Consider the following 12,421-nt stretch of genomic DNA (forward strand, 5'->3'; position numbering starts at 1 on the left):
ATTCACATAATGCAGATATCTACGAGAATGCATTAAATCTCACCAGTTAAACTCAAATACCGAGTAAAACAAGTATACTGCATTGTACTAAAAGTATATTTATATTGTCCTACCTACTGAATTAATCCAAAACAATTTTAGTGTAATAATAATGCAAATGTTGCTATTATAAAGTCCCTTACTTTGGGTAATAGGTAACAGTGGTTCTGCCACTGTTAAGTGCTCTGAGACGCCGTCTGGTGTGAAGGGTGCTATATAAATGCAAGTTGTTGTTGTTATAATTGCATACATTCACTTATTATCACACGTCAGCTATACCTTAGACCAGACTGCACTGGATGTGCTACATTCCACTCAACCTTAACATCCGCTAGTATAAAATCTCCTGAACCATACTCCTGCACATTAGTTCCATTGGATAATACTGTATGTTCCAATGATGTTATCTTTTCAGTCAGAGAATGCACCACCCAACAGTGTTTAAATTAGAAATACCTATGCTTAACATCATTGGAACTGCAACAAAGACTGCATGGATGGAAATGTTTCTCAAATTTACCATTGAACAATTAAAATTAAAGTTGTATACACTATCCAAAGACAGTTAAATTCCAGAGAACGATCAATTCATTTCAGCTATATTCTTTTAGTAAAGCTGAGGTGATCTTATGTTTATCTATAAAAAAAAACTTGCATTTTGAGGCAAATCCAAAACAAGATATGTTGCCCTTGAGCACATTTTCAGTTGAAACAAAATCTAAAAATATTAGAAAAACGCTTAGCAACAGCCCAATTTACAGTTTACTCTCAGCAGCTTTACATAAAGTCTGATAAATGGCCTGCCACAGAATGCAGGAGTGATCAATCACCTTCACTAAACAGTTGATAACGAATGGATGCAAGCATTTATCAATGAGCTTTACCAGCAACTGAATAAGAAGAAGGCCTTGCCACTTAAAGTCACTGCAAAAAGATTGTGCTGCCTTGCACTCAATCGTGTTCCACTGTATAACAATACAGGTGGGAATAGCACATTGGCTATAAATGAAGTGCCAAGATCCTTTATCTATTAATTGGAACGTTCTTATATGCTTAAAAGCATAACTTTGGGAATTGCAGGTTAATTACAGTCAATGTCTCTTTGTTATGTAAACAAATCTTTGTGCAAGAGCTATAGCTGAAAGCTTTAATCATGTAGAGTTGGCACAGTATACTATGGAAAATGACTCTCAGATGCTGTGATAACCATTGTCTTTGACTTTATCATACCAATGAAGATTTTGTTTATTATTTGTTTTTGTTCAACATTAAGGAACATTTTTGAAATTGATTGTAAAGCAACACAGGTTGAAATTTGACAAAACTGCAAAATTCAACCAGCCAAGTAATACTATCAGTCTCTGTGCACACTGCTGCACAAAGCAATTTGACCACAAATAACCTTAGGGTGGGCACTAATTCGATGTTTGGCATTAAGCATTTTAAACACATGCCCAAATAAGGTTAAGAAAAAGCTTATTTTATTGGAGCATAAACTATTTTTCAAAACAAATTCAAAACTGGTCTATCCAAAAAGAACAAACGTATTATATATATGTTTTTGGGAGATTTGTTTACCGCGATTTGTTTATCTGCATGCCTTTTATTTAAGCGCTCTGAGACCCTACCTTGCGTGGAAGGTGCTATTTAAGTGCAAGTTGTTGATGCACACAAGCAAACATTCAGTACAGAAAGAACATAGAGCAGAATGATTTCTACAGTCTTCCCTATTACTTTTCCTTCCCCATCACATCAAATGAAATGTCTGATGAAGTGGTGCCTCATTCAAGAAGTGGAATTCACTTAGAGGGGGAGAAACATGATAGTTCACATTCAAGTGTGAATTGGATGCATTATCATCAGATGTTGTGCCCAAGTTTGTGTCAGCACCATGGAAAATCAGACCAAATGTCGCCATCATGGTCTTTAGGATAGTAACATGTTGCATAGCAACCAAAATCTAAAACAGCAGATGATGACAGGAGTCAGTGAAAACATGGAGATAAGTCAAGAGTGATTGCTACCAATGTGAGATTATACTGAAATTAGAAGGTACAGTTAAATGGGACTGGATAGTGTTATTGAGGACAATAAGGTGGAAAGCAATTAACAAGTGGTTACTACACACTATTTTTCACACTATTTTTGAAACCTTTGAACAATTGCTATTCATACAAGTGTTCCTATATTTTTCAAAATCATACCATTAAAGCTCATTAATTATGTCTCAGCATCTTTTTTTCAGTTGGAAAAAAAAATTCCCTCAGTGCTTACCTTTAAGCATCGCTCTTCCAGTGGTTCCCCCTAAAGGACTGAGAAGCACACTCCTCGCCCCGATGGATGTGATAGCCTCTAGCAGAGCACCAGTGACGTGGTCAGAAACAGCAGTCCCGTGCAGAGTGCCACGGAGTTCAGGCGTAGCTTCATGGAGAAATGGCCTTGTACAAGTCCCACCTCTGCGGTTCCTATAGACCACTGCTGAAGCCAAGATCTTCCTCGAAGGATGTAGAAGATAATCACGCGTCTCCACCGAACCAAATCTTCTCAGCACATTATGAGCCTGTGAAAAATGGATCAACAATAAATATTGTAAAATGTGAAAATTGATTGCAACGTCCCACAAAGAGTGAATGAAGAATTTTATCTAGAGGATTGCTGGCCAACACACTTGGAGAAACTCTTCATGATTAATGCCATGTGATCTTTAATATCCACACGATTTAAACAGACAAGACACTCAGTTTAATATCTCACTAATGTAGTACCTGGACACACAGCCCTGTGCGGTAAATGTACTTTATGTGGATTCAAAATTGTAGCAGGTTATTAAATCAATGATGATACACTAATTATCACATTGACTAAAAGTGCAGTTAATAGATATCACTTGCCTTGGAGGTGAATCCTTTTCCTTCCCCAAAGCCAGTGATATCTATTCACTGCTTTTGGTCGTATGATCATTTTCACCAGAGATATCAAATTGCAATTTCACTAACAAACCAAATAGATAGGGATTTTAGCACCTAATACAATATCAAGGGAAAAGAGGAGGAAAGTCTTTGGCTTGATCCACCCACACTACAGTTTCTCAAACTTCACAGTTTGATACTGAGCTGCTGCTACAACAAACCCTTCAGGCATTCAAGCATAAATTAATCAGGCACATTGAGAGAGGAAATCAGAAAATACTGGTTGCTCTCAGATACTGAAATTTCTGAGGGCACTAGTTCATTTTAAAGAAATAGAAAATGTCAGTGGTTTGTTCAGTTGCATCCTACACACATACCATGAGATTGGATTTTATTAAGGGAAATTGTTTCTGACTCAGCTGCACAAAAGCACAGATGGTTCAGAGATTTGAAATGTTTGCCTATCACTGTTACTATCTCCTTTCTCTAATAAAATTTGGTAAGCACTCTGTACAACATAAACATACTACATTTTTAAAAATATTTTATCAACAGTTTGCATTGTGATTGTAAAACATAATCATGTTTATGTTTTTTTAAATCACTATGTTTTAAAGCTTCTTGCCTCAACCCTTTTTGCTTTGATGTGTGACAGAACAAAGTGATTCATTGGTAAAGTGGTTTCTGCCAACATACCAATGCCAGCTGCTAGGAGGTGTGCAAGAATAGAGTGGAATGACTTCTTCCAAAGCATGGAGAGCCACTTAGCCTGACGTGTCCTGGCTAAAACTTGGAATTCATTGTGTAGCGATTCAGGTGAAGGGAGAGGGAGAATGAAGCAATGGAGAGAATGCAGAGTAGACTTAATAGGATATTACCAGAGATAAGAGGATATAATTATCAAGAACAATTGGGACAGGTTAATAGAGCTTTTCTTCTTTAATCCACGACTAATTTGTGGGACACTGCTGTGCGCAATTGGCTGCCGCGTTTCGCTCACAAAATATACAGTCAATTCACTTTACAGTATATTCTGTGAAGCGCTTTGAGACGTCTAGAAGATGTGAAAAGATGCTATATCAAATGCAAGGATTATTATTATCATTTGAGAGGAGACCTTATAAGAGGTGTTTAAAATTATGAAAGGGTTCAATAGGATGGACGTAAATAAGCTGTTTGTAGAGTGATATAAATTGGGGACATGGATTAGTCTTGTGTACTTTATGGACAAAACTAAATTACCTTTCCTTCCCTTGCCCTCCCCCTGTCACCAAAGACATGCATACAGTATTTCTATTGAATCATTCAATGGAGATTTGCCATTTTCCAGTTGCATAGCAACTGAGTCAGAATTGTTTATTGTGTCCATTTTGACCTACCTAAGGGGCAAAATGCTGACACTAGCAAAACATATCTAAATGAAAGGAAGCATTTTGATTGAGTAAAGCAATTAAGTAAAGCACTTCCAGGTGGGAACCGTTTGCTTTGTGGCCAGATAAATAATCAACAAATATATACTGTGGCAAGATAAGAAAGGCTGTATAGTCACTAAGGTTAAACCATCTGAAACCTTTCAAATGAAATAACTGTCTTTTCAGGTATTATTTTACTTCATCAGGTCTATCACTACGTATTTCCATATGATAGAAGAAAGTGTGTTATAAATAACACTGCATCAAAACTGTTCTTCTCAACTTAAATGGGTAACAACCTCTGACTGAAAGCCTTGTTTTGCTCACATGCAGATCAACAATGTAAATAATTTTGACCATTTCACTCCAGTACTTGTGTGGGGTATCATCAGAACAAAAACAAGGCATTGTCTTCTCTATTCCCAAAGCAAAAATGTTTGCCAAACATTTTTTTTCATGAGGAGCACAATCATTCACTATGCATTAAACCTGAAGTTATGATCTAAAGCAGCACTGGATATTAATCTGACCTACTATTCGCATTCCTTTTAAAGTGGAACACACAAAACATGGAGAATGTAGAGCAATGTGAACTTCAAATCATTTCCTTTCCTAAATGCATACAGCTACAATCTTAGCGACTGAGCCCAGTGGTTGACCACAATTACTTCTATGTTTCCAGGGGATCTGCATCACACAGAGGGAATCCAGTGAACAACTAAATACTTGCACGAAGGCAGGATGTGAAGTTGGCATCAGAACAGAATTCATTTCGGGGAAAACACTGAAGAGGTCGTAGGCCCACGATTTAAAGAACAGAACGGAACCTTCTCAAAATATAAATTCATCCACAAACCATGTATTTTTGTTTCTTTTTAGTGACTATTGAGTAACAAACTGATTGATAAAATTCTGGGGATCTGTAAGTCTGTATCTGACCAAGTTAACGAATAAACGTTGATGACTTTTTAAAATAAATGCCCACAATGACTTTGTATTTTATAGTGAGTTATGTAACTGGACGGATTAGATACGAGTAACAACGACAACTTGCATTTATACAGCTCCCCTCACACAGGGTAATTTCCCAGAGTGCTTAACAGTGGAGGAACATGAGTAATTTGTGTGATAACATTTTGATGGATATGATCATATATTTTCTAATCTCTGCAGACTCGATTTCATAGTTTTAGTGTAAGAGTAATATGCCCCTGTATCACAGGACATGAGTACAGTAAAAACACCAGTAACAGGAAATAGCTAATGGAGAAGCAGAGAGGGGAGGATTCATTGATCTCAATTCTATATTGGAAACAGAATTATCCAGAAGCAAGTGTCACTCAGACATCTCACTCTCCAACAGGTGTTCCCATCCCGTTATTTATTTCCTCATTGCAAAACTACTCGTGTGTACATTTTTGCTCTTGTGGTCAGAGTTTTAAAATACATTAGGCATGTATCTACTGGAGTTCGGTATAGGAGCCTTGGAGAGCCTTTCTGTGCACCAGTGATTGGTAAAGTTCCTCAGTTTTTTTTAATCTATCTACATAAAAAACTCTAAACAGCCCTTCCCCCAATAAAAAGAAATGGAACACAACGAGATGTATTCTTTGCATCATATTTAATATGTTTAGATGAACATGGAATAGTGAAAGATGGACACATATTTATTCTTCAAGGCTGTCCTTCATTTGAATAGATGTGGCTCAGTTGGACTAGTTATTCAATTCTTAGCATTGTGTATGTTCCTAGACAGATGGGCATAAAACAGGATTCCACCTAGTTATATAGAAGGAACCAATGGCACCGTCAACAAACTTATAAGAAACTGTGACTTCCATCTCTCCCTCTCACCTAATAGTGTAATAAAGGCTGAGTGAAGTAGAAAGTTGGAATAAATTGGGAATTAGCATTCGTTCTTTAACATTATCCTTTACTGTCCCTGGGCTAAGGTATCAGCCTGGCTAAATTGGTAGCACTCTCGTCTCTAAGTCAAAAGGTTGTGACTTTGAGATGTTTTGATGTGATAAGACACCAAGTCAAATGCAAGGATTATTTATTTATAATTATACCAGTTTCCTAGATAATAAGCATTTGAATAAAATAATGTAAACTGTATTCAAGTCTACTCTATGAAACTGTTGGCAACAGAACACTTTAGCACTGTACTTCTCTTTGAAAATACTCTTTCTGCATTTTTAATCTAGTAAAATGGATCATTCATTTACTATTAAAAGAATGTTACATAAAATTGCTTCCTTAGATGCACGTGGGAAGAATATACTGGAAAAGAAAAAGCCAAATATAAGTCACTACCATAGCTAGTGCTGTTCTGCTGCTTTTAGTTAATCGCCATTTTTACTTGTACCCAGTTGAGATTGTCAAAAGCATGTTTGCAGCCAGATCTAGACTGTACCTAGCTAGTATTTTAACTCTACTGTGTTAAACGTCGTGTGTACATATGAAAGAGAAAAACAAATTATATCTTAGATATTGATAGTATATGTTCCACTCTTCATTGCATTGATCTGGCTGCAGGATTAAGGGTTTATTGTCTCTTTTATAACACACAAAATTTTTGAATGTTTTTAGAGAGGTCCATTAGACCATCTGTAAACGCTTAAGGAACAAATGAAGACAAAGACTGTATTAACTCGCAGAAGACACTTTTGGTGCAATGGACCTGATGTTGAAACCACCTCCTCGATGTGATCTGAGCAGCAGGACTCCAGTACTATTCACTACTAAATCAACTAAGTCAACACTTAAGGGCAGGGGGGGAAGCAGGGAGATCGAAAGCATGGTCGAAGAGGAGGGTCTTGTGGTGGGTCTTGAAGGTGGCAAGGGAGGGGGCGAGACAGAGAGATGAAGTTCCAGAGGGTGGGGGCAGAGTGGCAGAAGCCCCGCCCGCCAATAGTGGGGTGAGCGAGGCGGAAGACGTGAAGCAGGCCAGAGCCCGCTGGGCGGAAGGAGTGATCAGAATGGGAAGGGGTTAGGAGGTCAGAGAGGTAGGGGGAGAGCAAGACCGTGGAGGGCTTTGAAGGTGAGGACCAGGATCTTGAACTGTATCTCTGTATGATGGGAAGCCAGTGGAGTTGGGCGAGGATGGGGGTGATAGTGTCTTGGAGCCTAGTGCGGGAGAGGACACGGGCTGCAGAGTTCTGGATGATCTGCAGCCTGTGGAGGGAGGAGTTGGGGAGACAGACAAGCTATGAGTTTGCATAGTCAAGGTTTAAAGTTGTCTGTAGGAAGAAGGAAGTAAACAAAATAAAAATTAAGATATTATTTTTAAAATCTATTAATTTTAGACAATGTAAATACAGTGTCTTAGTGGGAATAGCTATAAACTAAATAGTAGATCCGTACGTGATGTGATAATGAAAAAAAACTATTATTGGATATAATGCCTTTCACGTCACCACAATGTGTCAAAGTGCTACACACAATTTACATTAAAGTGCAGTGATACGTATTTTGTAGGCAAACAAGTCAGCCAATTTGCACACAGCGATGTCCCACAAGCAGGAATGAAGTAAATAACAAACTGAAGTAAGTGCAGCCGTGCCTGGAAAATAGAGTTTTATTTTATATCTTACAAGCATTCTAAAACACAAACCAACAATGGTTACATAAGAGAGATAAATAAGGTCTATCAACCGTTCACAACCAAGTAAATGACTGAGTGGCGTTGAAAAACAAAATGCGACGCAACCTAAACTATAAGTCACAATTGGATTGTCCAGTTCTCAACATCACAAGTTGTTTTTGGGAACACAGTAACCAAATTGACACTTGCAACCAGACAGGTACCATGCCTGGGTGAAAAGATAAACACAAATAGATCACACCAAGTCTGTGTTGGCTCTTTGAAAGAGCAATTCATTCAATCTGTTTAGCTTGCCTCATGTCTACATCCTATACGCAGTAGCTTATTTGTATCGTATTGTAGCTTGCATTTATCTGTATTGAACTTCAATTGCTTGCTCCCTACACTTTACTTCTTTGTGTTTAGTCAGTTACTGATCAATATCCACTGATCCCCAGTGACTTCAGTTTGTAAAGGAGGCGTTTGTGTGGGATCTTGTCGAAAGCCTTTTGGAAATCTAGCTACCTAAGATCTCCCCTTTGATTTCATAAAAATCCCCCTTTGTCAATTTAGGAAATGTAGGTATAGTTCATTTCTCAGTCTTAAACCGCATGAGCCTATCCAGAACCTCTAGTTTGCTAATGTCAAAAATCCTGATGCTCATATGATGTGTTGGATGGTAGATAGCAAGCTCTTTATGTCCTTCCTGGGTAAAAAAAAAAGAAAGTAGTTATTCAATTTGTTCCTTGATTATCTACTTGTCCTCCTCTTCAAAACCTTTGAGTTTTAGTTTCTTCCCCAACTATCTTCTTATCGTTTGGCAAAACAATTCTCATATTTGCGGGAAAGGAGCTATGTGTTGTTCAACTTATTTATGTCACTACATGTCTCTTTCCCAAAAAATTTTTAAAAGTCATAATTGACGGTGAAACAGTGAGTAAAGCTTAGGTCAAAAAACTCAATCCATCACAGGATGTGTTTACAGTGGGACACTGTGGCAAGAGGAAGCAATAATATAAAATCATTACAATCTGAAACAAAGCTATACTTACAGTACTTACTACATTTATTTGATCCTGAGCTTTCTCAAAATCAGTGCCATTACTTAACGACTTAATGTTTTTAGGGTAATGCTCTGTTCATTCATGGAATGAGTAACAAAAAGTGTGTTTATCATACATGGTCCAAAATTTCAGGTAGAATATAAACCAAGGAGACAGTCTTGAATTTAATACAGACTTTGTAAGATGGCTCAATAAATCTGATGGCGCCAAATCAATGTGTAATAAAAGTACACTAAGATATAAAGAAATCATCAAAGACAAGACCCTGTCTCTTGGATAGTAACTCAGTGAATGAAAGTAATCATGTTACCAGAGATAACCTATCATCTATTTTAAAATATCTCAGCAGACCAAGATTCATCCAAGCAGCAAGATGTTGTGCCCAAGAACTCCTGAACAGTAGCAAAAACGTTTTGGGTGAACTTTATGCTAAACAAAATGAGTATTACACTACTAACACTATCCCCAATTCAGAGAGGACCCAGTGTCAGCATCAAACACTGAAGTCAGTTAGAATGATCTGCAGAGTACAGCTCCCTCTTTTTTTCTCTCTGATAATGTAAAGAGCGATCAAGTTCAACGGTGTAATTGATGGTTTCCAAACAGTTTCAGGATTTTTGCATCTGACTAGAAAATACCAACAGCTTGAATTGTTCAAATAGCAAAGAAAGAATCTTTCTATGTGAAATCTTAACTATGTGAAAATGAAAATGAGTTACTTCAAGTACTTTGGTGCATACATCATCTACCAGAGGTACAACAAAACCACTGATTCCACAATCAGTGGTTAAACAGGTTTGCCAACTTACAAGGTAGATTGGTGATGATGACTTGCGTTTGTTTGACCTGGGATTTGTTTAATGACAGACCAAATCTTGGTTAGATTTATAACTATCAATTCTGCAGCAGTAATAAACTATCTGAATTCAGTTGAATGAATCACACTGACTATTTGGTTTCCAGCCACACACCACTTTCAGACTTTGTAGAGTTGAGTTCTTAGGTGACCAGTGGAAAGAGTTAGTCCTTACACTTCTTGATATGAATTGTGCAAATGACATGATATAGTATAGCCATTGATAGGATTTTATATCAATGATTTAAGTTCCTTCCTTCAGTCATTACAGCATTCAAGTCAAAATTCACACATCACATCCCCAACTAGACAAATTACATCCGATTTAAATGAATAATTTCTGTCCCACATATGTTACGTTTTTTCCAAAAAAGTGCACATTTTAAAATTTTTACAATTATGTTTTCATCCATTAAAATGTTCAAGTTTTGAGTGAACTGTAGAACTACTCAGAGAACATTAACTGCTCATAAAACTCACTACTACTCTCCCAAATATCTGCTTCTGAGCAAAAGGTACCTGTATTTCACTATTTCCCACTAAGCAGCTGACCATGTGATAAATTATTCGATCTCTTGTGCCATTGCTTCCACTGTTAAGTGCACTATTTACATATTCATATAGCAATATTCAGTACTTTTAACCCTAAATGTAGAATATCACTGACAGACAAGGAAGAAACATGTGTCTGAGAACTCAATTGTAGAACTTTTTGAAAATACATAATACAACCTCCATTTGTCCATCTTCCTTCCTGCTCCCTCTCCTGGCTGCAATGGATTGAAGTTCCTTTTCAGTCACTTCCTTCCCTCCATCCCTTTAGCAATATCCACCCAAGATGCCAATGCAGCATTATCAGCTGTGCAGATAATTTGTGGAAAGCTGTTTGGGAAAGGTCCCTAGCCAGTATAGTGAAAATAATTGCTCCCCCAACAAGAATTAAACAAGTACGAAAGTTGCACTGCAGAATAAATTTTCTAGTTTGTCAGTGAGATATGAATTGAAGTATTTTCTGTGTTCTTTTTGATCTCGACATGGGCATTAATCTCCCAATAGAGGTTGAAACCTTGCTTAGAATAACACCAAACAAAACAGTTCTTTTCTTTACACACAGACACACAGGCGCCAGAAATATAACTAGGTGCTCTTAAGAATTCCCTTGCTTAAATATGCAATTTTCTACTTCAGAATGAAGCTATGACAGGTTAAATTCAACATTAGGCTCTTGGGGCATTCTCCTGAAAAAATTACACAGAATATTATACAATCTGCTCAGCAACATTTCATGCTGCACACCTCTCCAGGGTACAGGGCTGAGATTCATATACCCTTTTAATACTGTCATCTATAACATCTATATACCAAAGTGATCTCATTTACAAAGGACTCTCTGATTTGCCATTGAAAGTATAAACCACAAATCCTGGAAGCAGGCACCTGGAAATCACTTCCAGAAAGAGACAAATAATAAAATATAATAATCCTTGCATTTGGTATAGCTCCCTATTACGTCAGAAGGACATTTCAAATCGCCTCACAGGATTTACTATGAAATGGAGTGACTGCATATCTGTAGACAAACGCAGCAGCACAATTGTGCACAGCAATGTCCCACAAACCACGATGAAAAAAGTGACTGATTTTTTCTTTGGGGGATTTTTGGCCAGGACACCGGGAATTCAAAGAACAAATTCAAATCCTACACTAAAGGAAATACACTAAGTAGAAAAAAATAAAACCCGGTGGCTTTTGAGTGCCCTTTTGTAAGACCAATGGCATTATTAGATCTTTACCTTCTGAAGGCCACCCAGCCAGTCTTATGCGTACACACATATAACCTCTCTTAGCAGTTCCCACACAGCCTCTCATATGAGTCCCATGCCCTCGTGTAGCAGTCCCCACACAGCCTGCCTATCTGATCCGAAGTAACCTCTCTCAGAACTGCCGCACAGGCTTTTGCTCTATTCCCACATGCTCACTTATTCTGCTCTTATATAACTTTTGTAAACAGAATCATCCCCCTCCCACAATTAATTAAGTAACTAATTCTGAAACAGCCAGATCTTAAAATGGTGCAGTTTATGGAAAAGGCCCAGCTGTGCCTACATCCCAAAGCATTGCTGAATCCTATTCCACTGCAGATCTAATGGTAGTAGTTTAGAATATTTGTACAAAGTATTAAACTATTTAATTAATTAATGCATTGACCAAACTCATAAAAAATCATTTGTAACACTTACTTTAACACTTACGATTTTATCCTATGGAATTTGAGGAAATCCTTTTACTTGAGCAAACTGCTGCAAGGTTTTTAATATAATGTTCCTTCATAAAGTTATCACATTTGTACATATAGCACATAGGAAGGTTATTTTTTCCAGTAAATATATTTCACAGAATGTAATTCTCAAGTCAGCACAGATAAAGAAATGTTTGGCTGGCACAGTCAGAGCAGTGTTCCAGTGTTGGAACTCTGGAAATGAGGAGAAATTATGTCAAACAGCATATGAGCTGAAAGTGCTGATTTGAATGCTCCAAATGTTCTGGAAAGATTA

At 37.4% G+C, this 12,421-nt stretch overlaps 1 protein-coding gene across 1 annotated transcript in view; it reads right to left on the reverse strand.

Moving 5' to 3' along the window:
- The window catches only part of plce1 (phospholipase C, epsilon 1), a 122,811-nt gene that overhangs the window by 61,860 nt on the left and 48,530 nt on the right, over positions 1–12,421 (reverse strand). Inside the window, 1 exon segment of the mRNA XM_007896684.2 lies at positions 2,314–2,599. Coding sequence (XP_007894875.2) covers positions 2,314–2,599 — 286 coding nt within the window.

Source organism: Callorhinchus milii, unplaced genomic scaffold (genome assembly GCF_018977255.1).
Source record: "Callorhinchus milii isolate IMCB2004 unplaced genomic scaffold, IMCB_Cmil_1.0 Scaffold7, whole genome shotgun sequence".
NCBI classification, from domain to species: domain Eukaryota; kingdom Metazoa; phylum Chordata; class Chondrichthyes; order Chimaeriformes; family Callorhinchidae; genus Callorhinchus; species Callorhinchus milii.